Genomic DNA, 22,915 nt, shown 5'->3' on the forward strand with positions numbered 1-22,915 from the left:
AAACAGCAGATGTTTCTTTGGTGCAAATCTTGGTGCAGATTTCACCAGTTAACGTCAGTGCACGACTCACCACCAGAATGTGGGAAATGGGCACCCTCTACTGTAAATGTAAGGAACTGTGTTGGTAAAGATGTTTTGTGAATAGGTCCAATACAAAATTCACATATCTGCACTTTAATTTTGTTATTTATAGTTCTAGCAACTTGCACTTTTACTCCAATACGACTCCCCTAACTATCTTTGTTACTCGTTAAATAAAATTAGAAGAAGAAGTATCTTGAGTATCTTGCCCAAAGACACATGAGCAGGAAGACTAGCAGAGCCGGGGATCAAACTCACAACCTTTCAGTTGAGCTACCCCTCACTTATTTAATACTTTTCCCTAAAACTAAAATTTAAGTACATTTTATATCACTTTTGATACTCAAGTATAGTGAAAATCATTAAGACTTTTACTTAAGTAGTATTATAAAAAGTACAGCACCTGGTGACACATTCAATGATCATAGACAATGAAGCTTATTTTCAGTGGACCAAATCAACCGATTACAAATCTAAGAGAATTGCTTAAAAAAAACCTACATTTTCCAATTATTTTACACACAGTATATAGAGAGAACAACATACAAGCTCAGGAAGTGGATGAATACTGATAAATGAAGTAATATGTTGGATATGGCTTTTACTTAAATACATTCACAGCAAACTGTATTCAAGGAAGGAAATCACGTCCGTCTGTTTTAGTCAGTTGGTTTGGTTTATCATGTTCAACTGTATAGTGTGTTTCATAAAAAGCAGAATATTTTACCCTGAATTTGTGTGGACTTGAATTAAAATGGCTCAAAACTGAACAACGTGTGGATCCATGGATCTTTATTGTTCTGCTCTTTATTCCTTCCACAAAACACACACACAAACACTCACTTGATTGTCAAGTTGAAGGTATAGGGGGGTTTCAGGGGAGGTGGGTGCACATTGCGTTACATTATTGATGCTCCATATTACCTTACATCCGCCCTTGGCTGTGCTACAAACAAAGCTCGCTCATTAACTATTCACTGGCTGATTTTTAACAGAAACAAAATGATTCGGCCGATCAGCAGAGTGCACCGATGTCATGTTTCAAGCCCAGGCGTCTGATTTCACGGCGGCGAGTAAGACGCGTGCTGACTCCACTGGCCATATTTTAACTTGACAGCTGCACCTTCACGTCAAAGCAATGACTGATGGGGATGAGATTAAATGGGAAGCAGAGTCAGCAAAAATGGATGTTCCAACAAAAGACTGTCACTAAAGTTTGCGTTCTCTCTTTTTTTGATAAGAATGTCTTGGCATTTACTGCATATTGAGTTATTGTGGCACAGTTCGGTTTGCATTTGACGACCAAAATTGTACGTGTAGGACACACATTTACTGTGTGGTTAAGATAAGATGAATGTGTAGTTGTTTTGCCTGGGGGGGGGGAAACACAATATAATATAGTATTACCATTTACATATAACCACAATCTACACTGTAAATAAAATAATAAATCATTATAATACATCTTTTTTTAACATGCAATAGTTTTTATTTAAAAAAACAAAAACAAAAAACAAAACAGATTTCTAGAAATATTTAAACAATCCACAGCGTCACTGTGTGGTCGGTGCCTTGCCAATGACAAGGATGCTCATGAGGAAGACCATGATGAAGAAGATCCACATGAAGAACCTGTCCATCACCTTGGCGATCTTCTTCCACTCCGCTCCCTTAGCGCACGTGGCTCTCTGCTCTCGGAAGCAGTTGGCGATGTACTCCACATTGCGCACCAGCTTGGTGTCCACACCGGGGAGGCCACTGCCGTAGCTACAGAACACGCAGGGGCCAAAGGTTACAGTGGGGCCGTGAGGTGGTGGTTTTTTGTCTTCGGGGCAGCACGGAACCTTCTGGTCGTCTTGACAGCAGTCGCCTGTAGGGATTTTACCATTCGAGTCTCCATATTTTCCTGGTGCAAAGCCAGAGAGGTGGCTCCTCTCTTCTCTGGTAATGTGGTGCTGGGCTTTCACTCTGGGGTGGTGCTGTGGTTTGGGGGTCTGGGGCCTGGGGTATTTCTGACTCTGATGACCGCCGTGGTTATTGTGGCTCCCCGGTTTTCCATTTGCGTGAGCGTGGGAGCTGACGTGATGGGGACGGGGATCATCCTGGGGCGAGTGGAAGGATGAAGAGGAGGAGGAGGAAGTGGAGGAGGCGGTGGCACAGTTCTCACCTACCTCATAAACAAAGAAAATCTTGGACATGTAGTCAATAATGAGGACTTTTGCCCAGTGGGGGACTGGTTTGGCCTCAGCACCACAGAAGTGAATGTTCATGATGAAGATGGTGAGAGCTGTGGAGGCTGTGACCATGGTCATAGTGGCAATGTAGTATTTCCCTGTGTGACGGACAAAGAAGGGCTTTTATTTTAGGTTGCACTTTGTCAATATGGGTCTTATAATGTCTGTGTTCTACAGAGAAAGAGAAATAGAAGTGGAAAAGGAACTATATTGTAGTGTTTTTTGTCATCAATATCAATTCTGTTATTTCTGTTTTTATCAATTTCCAAAATGCAAAGTGAGCAAACAGAGGGAAAAAAAGTCATCTGAAACAGAAACAGCTGTGTGGGAGGCTTAAAACATGGTGAGGAGCAGGTCACATACATCACGGCGAGACTGAGTACAGCAAAGACTTCAAAGATGTGCTGTTCAAGCGATTTTTGAAAAAGCACAAAGAAACGTCGAGGACTGTAGGCCAAAGAAACTTCATGCTTACTTCCCTTGGAAATTGAAAGATGTCCAGCAGTGACATTGGCTCAGAACAGGCAGAAACCTGTGGGACCAGAGAAGTCTGGACAGAAGTGATTTTCCTGGAACAACTGCAGCCAAAAACAAAAAGAACTGGGGTGCAGAAAAATGGCAGCAGGTGCTCTGGATTGAAATCTGAAATATTTGGCTGACGCAGAAGCCAGTTTGTCCGCCTTAGGGCTGGAGAGCAGCACAATAATGACCGTCCGTTAGGGATTTGGTGCGGATCAGTGGTGAGAAACACAAGCATCTACTTATCCATCATAAAATACCATGAGGATCTCATTGGCCCAAAATTGTCCCTACACATGCATGTCTTCAACATAAAGAAGAACAAGGCGTCCTGGAAGTGACGGTATGGCCGCACAGGGCCCTGATCTCAACATTGTCTGGGATTACACTGACGAGACAGAAAGATTTAATCCAGCCTACAAGCACAGATGATCTGTGGTTAATTATCCAAGAACTTCCTGACAAGTTCCTTCAAAAACTGTGTACAAATGTACCTATACTACAAGAATGTATGCTGTTCTGAGGGCAAAGGGTGGTCAGGCCAAATATTGATTTGTAAAGTTTAGCTCACTCTGCATTGTTTAAATAAATAGAATACATACAAGAACAGACGTGCATACAACAAGACCTAGAAATTTAGCTAGGAATGGAAATAAAACTACAAAAAGATCGCGAAAAGGAAATAGTAATAGAACATGGAAAAAAGGGCTATAAATGGAACACAAAAAGAAATTGAATGAACATAGAACTCATTCCCATAAATGTGAAGTCATGCTAGCAGCAGTTTACCATGCTAAAGATAATATTGACGCGTTAAAGGTTAAATCTTTACTGCTTTATGCTGAGGGTGATGGATGAATGAATGACATTAGGACATAAATATTAGACAAATTACCATTTTGACTGGATTAATGCTCTATTTGGAAAAGTTAATAATAATTTTACATTATTGCAAACCATCCTGAGAGGGATGTTATTCAAACCACAGACATCAGGAGGTCATCAGCTCATTAAATGTGTGTCATAAGGGAACCATTAATGTCTGAATAACGTCCTTGTGATTTCATTTAGAGATCATATTTTGGACCAAAGTAAAATTAGGTTGCATCAAGGCTTAAGACACAGGTTTGCGAAACTATTATGCTCAAACAACACAGTCTCACCTATAAGAGGCACACTCTCCGACGGAGGCATGCTCTCAGCAACCATGAGCTGAAACACAGTGAGAGCCAGGAGAACCGTCACTCCAAGGGAAACCTTCTCCCCGGAGTCTGCAGGCAGGTAGAAACCCAAAGGAGCCAAGAAGGAGATGAGGAAGCAGGGGAGGAGGAGGTTGAAAATGTAGAAGGAGGAGCGGCGCTGCAGGAGCACGGTGTACGTGATGTCTGGATATGGGTCAGAGCAACATCCATACATGATGACGTTCTTGGTGGCCGGCATCCCGTGGCATTCCCACTCCACGTTTTCCACAAAATCGGAGAGGTCACCGCTGTCCATGCCCATAATGATGTCGACCTGGAATTAAAGGGGGTCACAGACAGACATCTTTCAAGGACAAATTCAGCAGTGAGTTCCATTTATTTGAATCAGAGGTGCTGGAGCAGGGAAACAACTAAAACATGCAGTGCAGTGGGTCCCCAGGACCAGGACTGAGACACCCGGGAGGAAATGACCGAGCAAGTTGTGTGAATGCTATTATAGTTATGTGACAGGGGGAGAATGCAGTGAATGTAAATACACTGCATGAATGTGTAAATGGCAAAACTGTAGCATCGACACAAGAAAACTCCCGACCCTTACTGGTAACACGTCATATTAAAATTCAGTAACATACTGAAATATAGGAATTTGTAACTTTATCAAAATGGTAAATTGTCTTTCTATGTAAAACACATTATTGTTATTGCAAGGTACTGCTAGGTGTAACTCATTTACCATTCAAAGGTTCACTGGGTTTCCTTCCTCCAGACTCTGTCTACAAACCTGGAAGGAATCTGGCCTTCTCTGAGAGACACTGACCAAGCACAGGACATTTCAGAGACATTTTGACCACTTTGTGTACAGGTCACTGCAGGGGATACAGTTAGCACTGTTGCCGAGGGCCTTTCTCTGTGGAATTTGCATGTTCTGTGTGTGTGTGTGGGGGTTTTCCTCCCACACACTCTAGATTGATCGTAGGTGTGAATGTGAGAGTGAATAGTTGTCTACAAGTCCAGTGTGGACCCGGCTCTGTGTCAGCTGATTGGCTTCAGCAGCCCCCGACCCCTCGTGTGGATAATAAAGCGGTAGACAATGAACAAACCTAAACAATCACGAACCAAACCTACAACAGCTTTAACCTCCACGGCCCTCACCATCATCATCACAGGTACCAGATAAGTGCAAGTGATTCAGACCATTACAATCATCATCCCGAAAATGGATTCATTAAATTGAGGTCATTTTTTTCCTCCACAACATGCCCTGGCTATAAATACACAGTGTGGATTTAGTATTTGTCCATACCTGGTTCCCATTATAGGTCCAGGACCCAAAAGTCAGGTTGCACTCCTGGCTGTCAAAGGGAAAGTAGGAAACATCCACCACACAGGAGCTCTTGGTGATGGCAGGAGCGTCCCAGGTCAGCTCTCCGTTGTAGCGCAGCTTCACGTTGGTGTCCATTGGCCCCGAGAAGTCATCGTCAGCTCTGGAGGAGGAATATAGAGACTAACACTAACAAAGGCTGTCACCATGTGTGACATCCAGTCGGCAGCAGAACTCTCTTTTAATACAGCAGGCGACTTGGCTGATTTTAAAAATGTACTGTTTTAGATGCACACATACAAACTGTCTGTCTGAAATAGGATGTATCATTATTATTATCATTATCATTATCATTATCATTATCATTATCATTATCATTGTTATTGTTATTATTTTTCGTGTTGTTATTGTTATCAATCCTAATATACTGGATATTCAGTGTATATATAACTTTAATAATTGTTTATTGCATGTTAAGCATGATAGTTGATTGACAGAAACTATGATAAAAGGAGGCAACTTTTCTAAAGTCTATAACAGTATTATAATAATAATAAAAATAATAACAATAATAATAATAATGATGATGATAATAATAATAATAAACTGACTATTCAGTATATGTGTAGTGTAGTATGTGTAGTGTCATATGAGTTTTTAGTATAGTTGCGTAGATGCTTTTAATTCATTATTTGATTCACAGACTTTTGAACCACAACATTATGATACTGGAGAAACTGTGTGTGCAGGGGCGTGTGTGTGACGTACGGGCGTACTTGTTATAGAGGACGAGGTCGGGCCTCCACACCAGGCTGCTGGGGATGTTGATGGCGTCCAGTCCATCATAGTCCTCTTTATTCCACTTCAAGTACGCATCGTGCCACGTCTGCCTGATCCACAGGTAGGCAATCAGCACCTGGTTCCTCTCATCCTTCACACACACACACACACAGAGTCACAAATGAGAAAACACATTTGCAGATGAAGTGAAGATCCTCTTTCTCATTTCTCTGCAGCTCATTAACTCCCTGTGAGCATGACATGGACTGATACTCCTCAGATTATTGCAACTGCTGAAACCCAGACCTGCCTGTCAATATCAGATGGATTAGCAGGGCGAGTGCTGGACGGGGGTGATTGGCAGAGGTTCTGGTATCGCTGCCGAACCAAAGAAAACATAACCACTTTGAGTAACAGGACACCCTGAACACACACACACACACACACACTAACATGACAGGCTGACATCGATTGACAACATGGTCAACAACAGGGACGTTCCATTGAGCGGGGAAGCTGTTTTGTCCATCCAAAGTGCCGCAGAGCAGACACAGCATTAAACTTAATCAGGAAACATAAGGCGGATGATGAGTAACAGTAGGCCAAGCCTGTCCTGAAGAAGATCTGACTGCTATTCAAACAACACACACACATACACACATAAAGTACAAATCTATCACTGTTACAATTTAAATTAAATTCAAATACAATTCATTTTCAATGACTTGGATCACACTTTTATCATTAATCTAATTTTGTTCCTGAATACACATTGTTGTTTTTTTTAATGATAAATGTATCTGCAGATGTATTAAAATATATGTGAAAGACCATGTACTAGCATTACTATTTCTTCCATTTAAAAAAAACAAAAAAAAAAAACAATTTGACAAAGTATGTTTTGTTTTTTTCTTGTAGATGATCCTGTCCACGGATTTATTTTGATGAATAAAGATTTAATTATAGTAAAAACACAGTCGTGCATGCAAGTATAAGCTGTTGCTGATGCGTTGTTACTCACCATGTCTTTGATCTGAGACAGAGTGATCTGTAGGGTGACGTTCAGAGCTCTGTCCGTGTCCTCCACAGGCCGCAGGGCGCTGGAGTAGTTCTCCATCAAATCCTTCAAGAGCTTAGTGGCATAGTGACCCTCAGCAGAGTGAACCGCTGCAAAGAGAGAGAGAGAGAGCAACATGTGCTCATCAGTCATTTACAGGTTAATGACAAACTAACCACACCATTACCTCTGCAATCAGTCTGTTGTCTTACATTGAAACAAAAGGTAAAATTCTAAATCTAGGTAAAAGCTCTTTTTTTGTGTGCATTTAATTCTTATATTTTAGTTTCTTTTTAAACCATTGAGACAAATTTTTGTTTTCAAAATAAAGGCACAATCTTCCTCTCTGATTATCAACAGCACAAGCAAGACTTCCAAGTCCAACTCACCTTCAGGAAGCAGCATCATCGCCAGGCAGATTATTGAGATCATCTTGATCATTTCGACAAACACTCAAGACGAAATTTTCTGGGGGGTAAAAGGAGGTGGGAGCACAAATCCGACAATCCCGGCTCTCATCCCCTAACTGAATTACATGATGCCCGTTCAACCCCAGTTGAACTCACTGCGCCGTCTCGGGCCAGCTCTTACCGCTTGGCAGGGGAGGAAGTTTGTCTGCTGACTGAGACATGGAATAAAACTCCAGCTATCACATAGCAGCGGCAGACGGAGAGTAACAGGATGCCCGATAATCACCGCCTCACCACACACTGGGCTATTCACCTGTCAGTCTAACTCCTGCTGCCAGGTGGGCTGATGGTCTGCTCTTACAACACACTGCCAATACCAGGGGGTGAGGTGGTCATTAATTAAAAAAAATAAAAAAAATGTTTTTAGATTTATTACTCAATTAATAGAATAAAAATGTGGATGTATTTAATATTAATCATATTTCTTTATATAAGTGATCACACAAGCTACAGTGATCGACGTCGTCCAGTTTGATGCACTTCCTGCAAAACAAAAAGCATCTCAATTTACAGTTGAAAATCTGTGTAATAATATTGATGCGTCAGTAAAGTAAAGGTCTGTCAGGGTCAAGCACAGAATAAAAGATTCAGTTGTGTACAACAAAATTAAAATGAAAGGTGCAGTAATTCAACATGAAATAAAATGTCATTAGTCAGGTATTTACTTTGATGCTTTGATTTTAACTGAATAAATGAACGACTTAACTTGTGACAGCCACTTTTTCAGCATTTTATCAGATTTCAGGAGTTGGACTTAGTCACTGTGGCCTTGGCCAAATCGAATTACCTATGTTAAGTAATAAAAATCCAGAGGGCTTACTGTGCGTCGTGTGGATTGCCCATTAAAAAAAATGTACATAGCTAGTGTCAAAGGAGCACTGACGAAACTAGTGAAATGATATAAACCCTAAAAATCAAAGCTATAACAAAACCCTACCTATAAAATTCCTTTAGGAATATTTAGTTACACTATCATAATAATAATAATAATAAATAAAAATATTTTGAAAGGCCACACCGTCAACACTGTAATAATGCAGAAAGTTCATTTACAGTAGGCAGGGGTTGTTTTTCTTTTCCATTTCATATACAGTCCTCTTCTCTGGGATGCTCCTGAGTGTAGACACAGATACACCACCATTAAATGGAATTAGGGTTTAGGTTGTTTTTTTTGGAGGACCTGAGGCTGGATCAGTGTGCAGAGTTACACCTCGCACTGCGGCTGATTAACAAACATAAGCGCATCCACTGGCAGCCTCTCTCCCGTGAGGTGTCAATGTGGATGCTGGAATTTAATGTCCAGATTACTGGCAGAGTTTCCTGGAGAGGTTCAGCATAACGCGGCATGCTACCAAGCAGGCCATCTGTTACACTGCTCATCCTCATTTTCCCCTCATCATACACAAGGTTATATAAACATTATGTCAAGTTGTTTCATTCATTCCATCCGTGCTGAGGCTCTAACTGCAGTAAAAAAAAAAAAAGTGACTCTGCAACCAGGAACTTAAGAGACAGAAGTGCAACATTTACATTGGTGTAAATGTCTGAGGCAAACTCCAGTACATGTAATCCATTCACCAGTTCTTCTGTATGCACATTCTTCATCTAAATTGGCTTGCTTGCTCTATTTTCACTGGCAGCATAATTCCCTGTAGGCTCACACTACTTTTTATTCAAATGCATGCACAGTTTAACAAGCTCATAAATATGCACTGGATCCCAGACTTCATCAATACATCATTATGTGACTGAAATTAAAACCGAGACTGACCATCATGTACTCACAATACTGAGGGTGACGTTAATGCCGCCGTGTGGTTTTTAGATGTTGCTTTGATCTGTTGTATTTAAAAGGGTCCAATTACTCCAGCCGACAACTAGTATCGCAACAAAGACGGATGTTTGCAACACAGAAAGGACACAATTAATGGTTTAATTTACACAGACTTTAATATCTTTATTTACAGATGAATCATTTTGACATAATTATCTGTTGTCGTAGTTAAGGGGATGCAATATTTTTTCAAACTTGTTTGGCTGTTTCTGTCCAGACTTGTGACGGGTTGTATTACTGCGGAGCATGTTTTGAGTTTTCTGTTTGTTTCGTTTTCTCTCGATTTAAAAACAGGAATCCAAATCTATTCCTGTAGGAAGCCAAGATCAAATTATTTCGTTTTAAAAACGGTGGTGAAAGGGACCGGTGGAGTAAGTCATGAGCAGAGCAGGCGTGGGGGGTAGGAACTGGGTTCTGCTGTGGGAGCTTTGGGTTCATCAGACAACTGAAGTGGAGGGGAAAAAAAAAAAAAAAAAAAAGGTTTTGGCTAGAGAATGAGTATGTCTACACCTCAGGTACACTTCATGAGCTGCTTTACAGAACAGGGAACAAGAAGAATATCACATTTGCTACCTGGTGTGCTGCATTTACTTAACAACAGTCTTATATGAATGTCCATATATTAGTTTACAGTACCCTAAAAAAAAAAATATATAATAATACACGCTACAGATAATGCAGTATAAAGATTCTGAAAACTGTCCAAAAATGTCACCTTACCCCTAAACACCGAGTGTTAATAATTAAACGCCAAGTGTTTGTAAGAGTGAGCGAGACTGATTGGTGATGTTGGACACAGTGCAAGAAATTTCCAGTACAGGTAGCAAGTGAAAAGTCCAGGACTCTGCTTATCCCCCGTTGAGAAAACAAAAACACAAAGTGCGTAAAAATCGGTCCAAAAGAGCCTCCCTGAATGGCTTGACTCTTTTCCTACAAAGGTTTTCACAAATTAAAGTACAGTGCATAGGCAAAGATAAGCTGCTGACAGCCGCTTCTTGGACACAGCCAGAAAAGCTGGGAGACTGACGGGCAGTGGGTTGAGGGTCTTAAGTCTGGCATTTGCTTCAAGGGGGGCGGATGGGGTCGGACTTTTGATTGCAGTACTGGGTGGAATGTTGCATGAACTTTAAGAAACCAGACATAAGAGCTCACAGCACGACTATGTGGAGTGTGTGTTTTACAGCAGTTATGATGAGAGGAGGGAGGAGGGATGCCACACGGATGGAAGAGAAAGGGGGTGGGAAAAGAGTGGAAAGAGGAGTCCACTGTGAAACAGAGGGTGCAACAGAGGGAGAGATGCCTTCAGACAGCTGGTATTTTGGAGGAGAGATGGTGTATGTGTGTGTGTGTGTGAGAGAGAGGTGAGGAGATGAGGATCAAGGGGAGGATGAAGGTGGGTGTCATGATTCAGTTACTGAGCAGTAGCTCTGTCGCCGTCTCCACATCCCAGGATTTCGATGACAATGCCACTATTACTGCATTCTGGGGAGGAAAAACAAACGCAGTCAGTACCATGGTTTAATTCTGCAGAGGAATTAGTTATAAGTTATAAGTTATAGTTACTTTTTCAAAGCCCATGGCACAGAGTTTGTCTATTTTGCATGTGTACTCCAGACTGGAAACAGGAGCTCCTGCATAGACGTGAGACCAGAGCCTCGCTGTCTGTTTGAACATCTCTGGATTCTGCTTATACTGTGAACATGTGTGGAAAAATAACAAGTACATTTATGGGAAGGGGATTGAGGAAACTAAAGTGAACAACAGACACCTTCTACTTTTTTCTACTTAATTTTGATTAGGTTGTACAGATTTTCTTATGTTTGGTTGATAATTGTCAGAAAAAAAAAGCTTTTCAAATGGGGGTACTTTTTGTTTACTGTCGCCGAAAGATATAATATTTGACTCCGGAAACATGAGCTTTAAAAACAAACAAATAACTGATCGGCTAAATGTTAAAAGTCGATTAACAAAGAATGAAAATACACTTCTGTTCAGACTCTGTTTTAACAGGTGGTATGGTGAAGACGCAAGGAGCAGAGTTGGAGAAAGTGGACCAGTGAGAAAAAGAGAGGGCAGGCAGGGTGAAGTGGGTGAAGACAAGTGTGACGTGTGACAGAAGGACAGCAGCAAAAGTGAAAGGAAAGGTCTTCAACGAAAATGGAGACGGTGGCATTGTCTAAAAGACTGGAGGTTTCAGAGCAGAAGATGTTGAGATTTTTGTTGGGAGTGACCAGGATGGACAGAATTAGAAATTAGCATATTTGAAGGACAGCTCAAGTTGAACAGTTTGGAAATAAAGTAAAAGAATTCAAGGTTGAGATGGCTGCACAGAGAAGGTGCATAGATGTTGTGAAGGAGAACATGATGACAGTAAGTGTAACAGAAGACACAAGGATAGAGCAAAATGGAGGCAAATGATCTTCTGTGGCGACCCCTAAGGGGAAAAGCTGAAAGAAGAAGCCGCGGTTTTTAACAGTTCTCTCCAGGTCAGACAATCAGAGACACTTGACTCAACTGATTGCAATTATCTCAGTACTGCACTGTCAAGTTTTCTGCTGTCGAACTTTGTTTGCATGGTTGCAATTTAATGCCATCACCATAAACTAAAAATACTTCATTTATTTTAATGACAACAAATGACTTGCAACTTTGGATTCAATACATCTTGTAATTGTGTTGTAATATAATAAAACTGTAATACTTACTAAATATTAAATGTTATTTACATCTTGACTGTTGCAACTCTTTCTGTCCATTATTACATTATCATGTTATAATATGTATATATACCGTTTTGTTTTTTTTCCTTTGTGGGTGTCAGGCGGGACCCTCCAGTAGATGGCACCCTAGGCAACCACCAATATGACCTATTCCTAGAGCTGGCTCTGACCATGAGGATGATAATAATACAATAACTACCATGTCCCTTAAATAATTAAGTATTTCATCAAAAAAAAAGTACACTCACCTGATTGGCTACTACTGCGTCCTGTGGGTCATCTGGTTCTGCAGCTGCCAATAAGGCCTGTAGTGACAAGAGGACTGTCCTCAGAGTCATAGCTGCCGCCCTGAAGGGAAACACACAAACATATGTGTCACCAAAATAAGTGAAACTTTGCTTACAGATGCATTTGTTGCATATTACACTGCATAGCTTTTAATATACATAAATGTCTGTTTAAACCTATCAGCTCTGCGCAACTCTCTCCATGTTTCACAGTATAGCAGTCACTGGCTTATATTTGTCACACTGCACACACAAAGTAATTAGTTTTACATCAAGACTGGCAGAGGCAGGGAGAGGAAGCACACCAACACATTGTGCTTGCAAAGCAAGACGACTGCAACTGGTTGGAGTATAGCTGAAGAATCACTTCTAGGTCATGTAGAGACATCAGCGTCTTGAGTTACACACTACAGCTTTAATAACAATGGGGTTATCTTTGACAATGAATATCTTAAGCTGGGGACACACTGTGTGAGGGTAACAGAGCAGACCCGACCTCAGTCGCAGTCAAACATGTTTGAATTTTTAGCCAACTCTGGAAGCTACGGATTCCTATCCCAACTGCAAACACATATTGACAATAACCAATGAAAAAGAGTAGTTGGGACATAGCAAATGGCGGAGACAACACAAAGAAGCGGGAAAAATCAAAACAAAGATGCAGATGTTTGCTTACCCTTTAGACTGTGTCTCTCGTAAACATGGTCACTCTCAAGGGAGAGTTTGATGTGTTGTTGAATGTTTGACCCCCAGTCTTTGAGTCGTCTCTGCTGAAACTAGTCGGTTAAGTGTGTATTTGAAGTATTTTCAAAACAACTGTGAAAGTTGTATAGCGTGTCCCCAGCTTTAAAGTTACATGTATGGAACATTGGATATACTGGTAATTTAAACACTATGATGGATATATGGTGGATAAAGAAGAATGAGAATGCCAGCCCACATTCACTTACCACTGGTCTTTGAGAATGTCCAGACATATTGCACCTGTAACTGAGCTGATGTTGGGATGCCAGATCTTTGTGATAAACCGCACCTGAGAGATTTGATGAAAGCAAAACAGAGATAATTAAATGCAAACGAGCACAGTAATAAAAACGTACTGTTCACAAAACAGTAACAGCAAAGATCCCTTACCTTGGGTGGATTGAATGGATACGTCTCTGGAATTTTAATTTCTAGTTGATATCTACCCCCTGAAAGAAATGAGAAATATCACCAAGATCACAACTGTGCTATTTCACGCAAGCAGCAAACTAAGATGTTACATGTTTTCAATTGTAGGATTATGGATTAACAACTATAAAAATAATGGGTGAGGCCCTCAAACAGATACAGTCAAGGACACCCAATATCACAAAACAGAATTGAGCAATCATGAGCCCTCACCTTCATATGGTGTGTCAGGTGGCCCTGCTATCTCTCCTTTAAGTTCTGTGAAATTCTCATCAACCAGATCCATTTTTATCTGGTTTTTGCTCGTCTGAAAGAAAGGAAAAAGAAAGGGACGTTTACTTCAGCAGACAGACACACTGCAGAGTGTTTGGGCTGCAGCTCCATGTTAAAACTTCAGACCTGTCTATGCAGCATTACTTGAGCTCCCACTCGCAGCATTAGCCAAAGTTGACCTGAACTTGTTGCACACTTTTGTCTCGGCAGCGTTAATGACGGATGGTAGGAGTGCACACACAGAGCCAGGACACATGAAAAGTACAGCCTCAGTCAATCACCAAAACTATATCTGCTAGGGCTAGCGCAGCTAGCTAGGTGTCCACAGAAGGCATGGTAAGCTAGCCAGTAACGTTAAATTAGCAATGTAGACTCAGTTAATTTTAACTAATGTCCAACTGCTTTGGAGCAAACACTAATGTTTGGCTGTCACTTCCCTTAGTGGCATATTAATCACTGGCGGGATAAACTGTTAATGACGCCGAACACACTGTCACAGTCTAGTACAGTTAGCTCAAGCTAGCAGCAGCTCAGTGATTAGCTAGCTGACAGGTGAGCCAGCGACGCGTCACACGTTCAGCTGTTAGCCACAAAAAGAAAACAAACACTTATACAAGAAAACACGGCAACCCACCTCTTCACTTTTGAGGACCTCTTTGAATTCCCGTTTTATCCTCTGAACCGCGATGTTGGCCATGGTTCCCCCGTGTTCCCGTCCCGGTTGGGGCCTCGCCGCCGTCCGACCTGACTAACGGTGTGAAAGCTAGCGTCTTTTGCCCCGAGCTCTGCACTTTTTTGGACACAACCTAAAAAGATAATAACTTTAAAGTCGTGAACCGTCAGTGCCGTTAGTCCAGGTTAGTCCAGGTAATTATGGTATTTATTTGGCAAACAAAAATAGCTCAACATGCATCTGTCATCTCAAATGTGTAGCACGATGGTTGGTGGTAGTGACAACATTTTAATACCAAACTGCATGCAGTCTGGAGGAGAGAAGGTCATGTGATCTGCACTGCCACCGTAAACGCCTCCTCTCATTGGTCTTTCTGTTCATGAATAATAATAAGTGAACACGGATGCTGCTGAAAAACAAGGTAATTCTAAATCACCTGTTAAAGGTCCAAAATTGATGGGCAGAAATGATAGCTGAATATACAATGTGTATGTTATAATCACTTTAAATTATAATAATTTGGTTTTCATTGCCTCAGAATATTTTTTGATATAAAGTAAGTGAGAGAGGCAAGGTTGAGATGGTTTGGCCATGTGCAGAGGACGGATAGTGATTATACTGGCTGGAGATGCCAGGCTGGATGAAAAGAGAAAGACCACAGAGAAGGTTCACAGATGTTGAGAAGGAGGACATGAGGACTGTTGGTGTCACAGAAGAGGCAACTCCTAAAGGGAGAAGCCAAAATAAGAACATATGTATTTTAATCATGGGCCTTGCTGTACAGAGGCCACCATGTTTGTTTGCTATACTGCTGTATCACCATTAGATGTCACATATTCTCACACTATGGACCTTTCTCGACAAAATAAAAGAGATCTGTAAGGTCATATTACTGCTTTCCTCCTTTCTTTGCTTTGCTGTTGGTGGTTCAGGTATTTTACAACTTTTTCCATCCGTGAAGTTGAAATACTGCCACCTTCATCTTTTTTCCTTTATTAAAAGCTGTCTGTGGTAATCTGCAACCTCCTCATCAGGCAAAACTGGTCACTGCCCACTGCGGCTTTAAGTTCAAAGGCAAGAGCAAGGGGGGAACAAAGGAGTTGAGACAGTGCATCATAGAAAGGTGGGTTAAATAAGGAATATAAAGGGACATCATTTATGTCCTTTATTTTAAGAAAACGAAGGACTGCAAAGGGGACATTTGAAAGTGAACAACAAGAGAAGATAAGGGAACTATGATAGAGAAGTGTAAGGATGGGAGGAGGGTGGGATCTTTGAAAGAGAGAAAGAATCCAGAAGGATTAAGGAATGAGTATGAGGATAAATGAATAAGGTTGAGAATGAAGGACAACTTTGATCTGTGATAAAGAGACTGAGGAGATGAGAGGGCAGTTGGGTGGAGAACATGAGCTACACTGAAACATTTTGAACTGCGCACAAGAGCTTTGAATAGCGATGAAGGATGATGTGATGAAGAACGTTGATGAGCCTGCCGCAAATCATTAGAGTCAGTCATTAGTAACCAGAAAAAACCCTGCAAAAAGAATATCACATTTAAAAAATGTAATTCAAGCCAGTGACTCAAAGTGATGCATCTTTATTCAAAGTTCACTTTCACTAAAGCAACAATTATGACATTTTCTGGAATGCATTTATTCCAATTATTTCAACATCTATGATGCTATGATCATTTCTCACTGGAAACATAAGCATTTTATTTGCTTTTGGTATCTATCCATCCATCCATCCATCCAACTACATTTTATACTGAAATTACGTCTAAGTTGACACTAGGGGGCGTTATTCTTCCATGGAAATAGATACTGTGGTATTCAATATCATGTTTGTTTGAAGTTTTTGACTCTTTCAAAATGTCCATGATTATATCTGAGCTAAATATATATCATATGTCAAAGTCCCACTTTAGGCCAATTTGCAGTGTATAATATTCAAGTGTCCAAAACAAGGTCAACATTATTAGAACCATATTACCTCTTCATTAAACTCAATTAAAAAGTTTAGAATCTTGTGTTTTGAAAAAAAAAGAAAGAAAACACTTTCTATTGACAATGATTCTGGGTAAAATGATTACACAACAAGCACTGACGAGCCCTAGACCTGAGCTACACACAGTTTGTAATGAATCAACCTCTTCTACAGTTGGCGCTTAGCAACAGGTGGACATAAGCATACAGGCACTCCGTCCCTTCTCCTCCTCCTGTTCGTCCTTCTCCGACCTCTTCTTTGGTTTCTCTTGTGGACGATGACAAAGATGATAAGTGCCACAAACATGACAGCTGTTATCAGGAGGCAGCCTCCAAATATCAACATTGCTTTGTTCTTGAACATCCATTCACACATAGAGCATTGTTGATACAGCTGTTCACTGAACCTACAGGTCTGCGTGGTGTTGTCCACGGGGAAACCACCATGAGAGATAATTTTTCTGTAGACAGCAACAGAATCCTTGGCCTTCGATAGGTGTTGGGTTGAGGTGAAAAGCCCAAACTGGGAGACGTGTCGATCTTGTAGTTTCCACATGTAGAAGCCCTGTAGATTGACTCCATCTACTTGGTGAGCTGAAAAAAAAACAGAGATTAGGGTTAGAGCAGCTAATCTACTCATCTCATTCAATTGAAACAATATGCACATATGATGCTTCTACGATCAGACCTTAAGTCAACATGTGCAAATACATGGGAGCCATAAAGGTCAAAGTATGAACACCACAACGCTGATATGGTCTGTTGCTGTACTCTTTTTCTCTGGCCTTCCTTCTGTTTTTTATGGTATGTGTGGTTTATTTAGTTTTATAATAGGAAGTAATATGGTCATAAATTCTGGACTGACTGAGGAGATGTAGCAATATACAGTATCTTCAACACTGCAGTTGGCCATTTTGTTTCCACTGATACACATTTTACTACACATTCTGGGTCGAAAACATATTGGCAGACCAACGGAGGTGACATGTACAGTATATCCACCTTTGAGAGCTTCTTGCATGTAACTCCTGAGGTAGTGTTGCCTGAGTTTGTCCTCAACAGGAGCCTGATCATCAATTCCACTCGCTGTCACAATGATAGGTAGAGCCCCTCCATATCTCTGATTCACCCAGTTCAGGAGCTTTCTCAGGCCCTGGGGTACAATAGCTTGCTTCAGACTGGATGAGGGCCAGGTGGGGTCAGAAAGGGTCAGACAGCCATGATCAGGAGGCTGCTTCTGTTGGGAATTTCCCTGTGTTTGAAGATATGGAGACACCAATCGGGTGGTGAAATGGTTCAGTGCAACAAAACTCAAAGCACCTCTCAACTCCTCCTTTTCACTTTCATTAAAACTAGGCAGAGGAGTTCCAGGGAGTCCCATTACTTGAGCTCTCTCCTCTAGGTATGTCTGCATTTCTTCCGAGTAGCCCCCCTTGCTATTCTTCCCCTTATGTCTTGTTCCCAGCAATGGGTCTAGGAAGCGACCCAGTTCAAATAATAGGAATCTCTGTACAGCTGCTATATGTGAGTCCAGGAAGGGGTTGGCAGGTTCAGCCCAGTCAGCATGTAGTGCAAGTGATACCAGTGCTTTCTGTTGATGAAAATGTTCACTCTCATATAATCTCCAAGCCTTTGCGTGAGCCAGAAGAAGATTATGGGCTGCTTGATGCTTCTCTCTCCCATTGGAATAAACATCTACGAGTCTGTTTGGTTCGTTGATGGTGATCCAGTATTGAACCCAGGGCCCCAACTGCTGGTAGCATAGCGCTGCATATTCCTGAAAAGCTTCAACTGTGCTGTGGTTGAGCCAACCTCCAGAGGCATGCAGTTGCCCCGGCAATCCCAGATTTGGAGCTCTGTGTGTGGGGTAATAGAGAATTACCACAGCCTCCAGGTTCATTTTCTTGAGCTCAGTCAGGACACATCGGTAGTACCTGGTAATAACAATGCAAAACAAAGTGGAACATTAGGAATTACTTTCCTACATAGTGACTCAAATAAGATGGCAACTATCATTATTTCATCAAAATTTGGAGTCTAGATCTTGGGAAATCTAAAATGATGACAGTATATATTTGTTTGTGTTGGTTTTTTTTTTTACCTCAGCGCCTCAGTGTTAATATTCGAGAGGTCACCATGGGGTAAAATCAGAGACCAGTTTAAGGCAAAGCAGTAGTGAGATGCTCCAGTAGATGCAAACAAGCGAAGATGAGCATGGATGGTCAAATAGTCAGTGCACTGAGCCGGTCTTGTGTGGAGCTTCACCCCTGGGATGGGATGTAACAATCTATCCCCCGTCAAGTTCCAGCTATATAAATGAGGGTCAGTAAACTGTGGTGAGAAAGGATAGAAGTGGACCTACAAAAAAGACAGAAGAATATCAGAGTGAATGTAGCCAATATTTAGCTTTTTCATGTACAATATCAACCTCTCGTCTTCTCACCTGTAGAGTCGACTCAGAAATACCCCAGTGAAAGTCACAAGGGAAACGACCATTGACCTCTCCGGAGGCTTCATCTTTAAGGAAACCATTGTCAGCAACAAGACGCTGGTAGTACAGAGCGGAGGTCTTAGGGGTCCTGGTTCGGTTTGGTTCAGTGAAGTCGATGTAGAAAAGACCTCGCCTTACAGTGTAGCCATAATTCCACTCAAATCCATCCACCAATGACCAGGCAACGTAGCCAAACACCTGCACACCATCAAACTTAATAGCTGTGAAAAGTCAGTAATATTAGAGATAAATAAATGCAACATACTGCATTTGTTTCAAGATTATTTCAATTCTTTATCTTAATTGTTGTCTCCAGTCGTTTCGTCTCACCTTGCAGAACCTGATTGATGAAACTCTTCATCAGATAGATGGCCACTGTGTCCTCTGTTCCTATGCTTGCTTCAGAGAACCAGCCTGCCTCAGCCACAAGCACCCTTGGATCCCCATACTCCAGCTTTATCCAGCTCAAAATGCGCCTCAGGTCTGGGGTCACAGACTGCCCAAACTGGATCAGATTCCGGCCTAGACGGAAGTTGTTAGGCCCGAAGGACAGAGCGAAGAAGTCAGCTGTTTTCTGGACCCAGAGCTTCTCCTCGGGGGTGAAGGTGGGCAGGAGGGCGCCATGTTTGGTTCTGAGAGAAACTGGATAGTCCCCATCTCCAAAGATGGGATTGGCAAACCAGCCAAGTACAGCCTCTATTGACTGTTGGCAAAAGTCTACATTGGCAGCTGTGGCTCGGCCTTTTTGAGGCTCTACCCAGTGTGATCCCAGAACAATGGATATTTTACCCTTCTGAGTCGGGCGGAAGTGACTGTTGTAGGTGTGCCATGCTTTGGCGTGTGCCTGGAAGTCACAGCAGATGTAACATATTATAACTATGCAATGCAAAAAATAATTTGTGAACATTAAAATAGGCCAATTTCATTAAACACATTTAGCCATGCAACAGTAGAAGGGATATACTGATATAGATGACAAATAAATTGAAGGTTGAACTCCATTCAGCTGGTTCAGTTTCAGTTTACTGGTGCTGTTCATGCTGGCTCACTGTCACACTGTAATGGTGTTATGGGACAAACGGTTTGTAAGTTTAAACGTCATTAAAAAAATAATTAAAAAAATATAATTTTATAATACAATAGAATATATTGTTTTCATTTAATTTAGTAAAAGACGTATTACTCCCAAACCAAAAATCCTATCCCAAAAAATAATGACCTTTTCAGGATGAAGGTAGTTGTGAAAGTGTTCAATAGAGTACAAGTAAACGTGTCCTGCTTTCATCTGCTGCAGTTACTTAATCTGCTAGACTTTGACTGCATAAACACAATGATTATTAATGAAGCATATCTCCATGACTTCCTGCCACAAACCACTTCTCTCACAAGACACAAAAGTGCTGATTTGGTGGACTTTGACCTCAAAGTCTCTTTAAGTGTTTGCTGTTGAGAAGTCTGTCAAAACAAAATATGGTCAGTTACTTTTTGAAAACCGTATTAGTCAGCAATAAGACTTTGTACTGGCTGCACCAGTCCAACTGTACAGTATGATACAATTAAAAAAATGTTATGTGTAAATAGCTTACTTCCAGTTGATTGCAAGAAATTATGAGAGCAGCGGCGCTATTATGTTTGATTCGCTGTCTTATGACTGCAAGGTGATTTGGAGGATACAAATATTCTTTGACCACCATAAACTGATAAAAGTTGCAGAAGTTCAAAGTTTGCAGATGGCCCTCATTATTCAATATTCAAGCCCCGGTGGACTTCCATTTTACTGAGCCGGTCTAACTTACCCTGATCAGGTTGTGAGCCACAATAAGCGAGACAGAGAGACCCCCTGTTTCTCCAGGAGCATGTACACCAGTACCATACCCCTGTACAGCAACCAGGTATGGATTATGCATTGTGATCCAGTACCTAACCTGGCTCCCAAATGTGTGGAAACAAAAGGCAGCGTACTCCTGAAACATTCCCACCAGTGTGTCGTTCTTCCAGCCTCCATATTGTTCTTGTAGGACCTGTGGCAGGTCCCAGTGATGGAGAGTGACAATGGGCTCTATGTTTTTTTCCTGGAGCTTCTTTATGACGCGGGTATAATGCTCCACAGCTGCTCTATTAGGCTGACTCCTGGCATTGCCATCGGAAAAGAGCCTGGGCCAGGAAAGAGAGAAGGAGTACGATCTTACACCAAGCAACTCCAGAGCCTTCACATCTTCTTCCCAGCGAGTGTAGCTGTCACTAACCACACTGGCTGCCTCAGTCACCAAACTATCACTGGCAGATGAGTTGATGAAATGGTCCCAGATGGACCGTCCTTTCCCCTCCTGGTCCCAGGCTCCTTCGGTCTGGAAGGCAGATGTCCCTGCACCCCAGAGGAATTCTAAAGGAAAGGTGTCATGGAGGAAAGACTGGGTCTCTATGGTGTCCATCTTGGGCTGCTGCCAAACATTTCTGCCCTCCCCAGGAGAATAGGCTGCCTTGTTGCAACCACAAGCCCAGAACAGGGTGCACAGTAAGAGCCACTGAAGTGAAGGAGGAGACGGGTGGTTCAGCATACTGAAGAAGTCCACTTTGTTTTAAAGCTCCATTTGAAGGGGGTAACTGGTGTCAGTCAAACTGGCTGTTCTGATCGGTGACATAAATCCTCTCGTCAATGACAAAAGATCCATAATGGTGGTAAAGAAAGGAGCAAAATGACCCCGACCAGATGCAGGATCCATCTGACAACCTGCTGGGACTTCCTTATCTCTCCCTCGCTGTACTTGTGCTCCCACAGCCCCTCCCCATCACATAATGTTCACACATACAACAGCTGACTCATATCCACGCAAGCTTGTATTACTACACGTCTCTACGGTTTTTCCGGCGAATTATTTTCACCTGCGACTCCAAAACGACTGTAACATTCTTCAATTAGAACGCACCATCGTTCAATGTCAGCAAAAAAGAAGTGACAGTAGTCTTACATTGTAAACACACAAACACACACACTGAACTGGCTGTTGGTTGCTGTTAAGAAAGACCTTAAGTCAATAATTAGCTTGTACTCTGATCTTATCTCCATAAGAGAAGTAGATCCCATAAAGATTCTCTGTCTGCATTTGAGTTAGGCAATTGTCTTTTACAGTAGGAGATCATGAGCTCCAGATATATTAAGGATATTTATTTATTTACAAAAATAGGAGCGTCAATACAATGTATTGAAGCCAAATGGGGGGGAAAACAAGCTATTATGTGTTGTATCATAGCCCAAAGCTGTGAAGCATATCCACAGGGGTTTTTCCAAGATTTGATCAAAACACACCAGGTGAGATCAATCTCACCAGCTCATAACACCTTATTCAATTAAGCTCCACTTGCCATGTGAGTAACAGTCCTCAGGCCAAGGAAAAAAGCAGAAGTGCTATACGCTGAGTGTGTGTTTGTGAAGCGATCCATCTGTTGCATGTCTGAGATTAGGTCTCTCCGTCACAATAAAAACGCTGAAAGCCCATCAAAAAGCCACTTTCCTGTTCTCCTTCATCACGGGCAGTTTGTACAGGTGTCAGGAGCAAACAGCGGCGTTGCCCAGGAGACACTTTGCTTCAGGGCATTAGTGAGATAAGTCAATTGAGTGGGGAAATTGTCATTTCCCACTCAGACTGACCTCAGTGTGGTCGCTATGATACAGCAGAGATGCCAAAGAAACACTAGACAGTGTGTGTGTGTGTGTGTTTGTTTCATGAAATAGATAAAAACATGGGTAAAAATAAAATAAGCTTCTGCAGTATGTTATGTGTTTTGTTTTTTTTTTTATTAGGTTAATTTACCAT

The 22,915-nt window shown here is 41.6% G+C and overlaps 3 protein-coding genes across 4 annotated transcripts; all 3 read right to left on the minus strand.

Annotated features, from left to right (window-relative positions):
• Window positions 1–1,589: 1,589 nt before the first annotated feature.
• Window positions 1,590–9,533, minus strand: LOC122778632 (neuronal acetylcholine receptor subunit alpha-9-II). Its single transcript, XM_044040693.1, has 7 exons — window positions 8,718–9,533; window positions 7,584–8,147; window positions 7,159–7,304; window positions 6,134–6,288; window positions 5,340–5,520; window positions 3,998–4,349; window positions 1,590–2,413 (listed from the first exon to the last, which is right to left on the minus strand). Exons 2-7 carry the CDS (start codon window positions 7,633–7,635, stop codon window positions 1,635–1,637), a joined length of 1,665 nt encoding a protein of 554 aa, XP_043896628.1. The 5' UTR covers window positions 7,636–8,147; window positions 8,718–9,533; the 3' UTR covers window positions 1,590–1,634.
• A 62-nt stretch (window positions 9,534–9,595) lies between these two features.
• Window positions 9,596–14,951, minus strand: LOC122778633 (ubiquitin-conjugating enzyme E2 K-like). 2 transcript variants are annotated; one of them, XM_044040694.1, is made up of 7 exons: window positions 14,586–14,951; window positions 13,892–13,985; window positions 13,640–13,698; window positions 13,456–13,538; window positions 12,467–12,566; window positions 11,062–11,190; window positions 9,596–10,980 (listed from the first exon to the last, which is right to left on the minus strand). In XM_044040694.1, exons 1-7 carry the CDS (start codon window positions 14,646–14,648, stop codon window positions 10,906–10,908), a joined length of 603 nt encoding a protein of 200 aa, XP_043896629.1. In that variant the 5' UTR covers window positions 14,649–14,951; the 3' UTR covers window positions 9,596–10,905. The 2 variants fall into 2 exon arrangements, with proteins under 2 accessions (XP_043896629.1, XP_043896630.1); XM_044040695.1 differs by lacking the exons at window positions 13,456–13,538; window positions 13,640–13,698; window positions 13,892–13,985; window positions 14,586–14,951 and adding an exon at window positions 13,182–13,455.
• A 1,254-nt stretch (window positions 14,952–16,205) lies between these two features.
• On the minus strand, window positions 16,206–22,129 carry klb (klotho beta). Its single transcript, XM_044039698.1, has 6 exons — window positions 20,897–22,129; window positions 19,431–19,944; window positions 19,053–19,321; window positions 18,711–18,967; window positions 17,612–18,543; window positions 16,206–17,203 (listed from the first exon to the last, which is right to left on the minus strand). The coding sequence occupies exons 1-6, from the start codon at window positions 21,656–21,658 to the stop codon at window positions 16,779–16,781; spliced, it is 3,159 nt and encodes a 1,052-aa protein (XP_043895633.1). The 5' UTR covers window positions 21,659–22,129; the 3' UTR covers window positions 16,206–16,778.
• Between the last annotated feature and the right edge of the window lie 786 nt (window positions 22,130–22,915).

Source organism: Solea senegalensis, linkage group LG12, assembly GCF_019176455.1.
Source record: "Solea senegalensis isolate Sse05_10M linkage group LG12, IFAPA_SoseM_1, whole genome shotgun sequence".
NCBI lineage: Eukaryota > Metazoa > Chordata > Actinopteri > Pleuronectiformes > Soleidae > Solea > Solea senegalensis.

What these genes read in the sequence shown, in the direction of transcription:
- LOC122778632 (XM_044040693.1), bottom strand. Translation starts at nt 7,635, where the DNA reads ATGATCAAGATGATCTCAATAATCTGCCTGGCGATGATGCTGCTTCCT. An exon ending in GACCTCGTCCTCTATAACAA is followed by an intron (nt 5,521 to 6,133) that starts GTACGCCCGTAC and finishes TTCCTCCTCCAG; the next exon opens with AGCTGACGATGACTTCTCGG. An exon ending in GGACCTATAATGGGAACCAG is followed by an intron (nt 4,350 to 5,339) that starts GTATGGACAAAT and finishes CTTTAATTCCAG; the next exon opens with GTCGACATCATTATGGGCAT.
- LOC122778633 (XM_044040694.1), bottom strand. Translation starts at nt 14,648, where the DNA reads ATGGCCAACATCGCGGTTCAGAGGATAAAACGGGAATTCAAAGAGGTC. An exon ending in AGGTCCTCAAAAGTGAAGAG is followed by an intron (nt 13,986 to 14,585) that starts GTGGGTTGCCGT and finishes CCTTTCTTTCAG; the next exon opens with ACGAGCAAAAACCAGATAAA. An exon ending in ACGCAGTAGTAGCCAATCAG is followed by an intron (nt 11,191 to 12,466) that starts GTGAGTGTACTT and finishes ACATGTTCACAG; the next exon opens with TATAAGCAGAATCCAGAGAT.
- klb (XM_044039698.1), bottom strand. Translation starts at nt 21,658, where the DNA reads ATGCTGAACCACCCGTCTCCTCCTTCACTTCAGTGGCTCTTACTGTGC. An exon ending in TTTCTGAGTCGACTCTACAG is followed by an intron (nt 18,968 to 19,052) that starts GTGAGAAGACGA and finishes TCTTTTTTGTAG; the next exon opens with GTCCACTTCTATCCTTTCTC. An exon ending in ATTAACACTGAGGCGCTGAG is followed by an intron (nt 18,544 to 18,710) that starts GTAAAAAAAAAA and finishes TGTTATTACCAG; the next exon opens with GTACTACCGATGTGTCCTGA.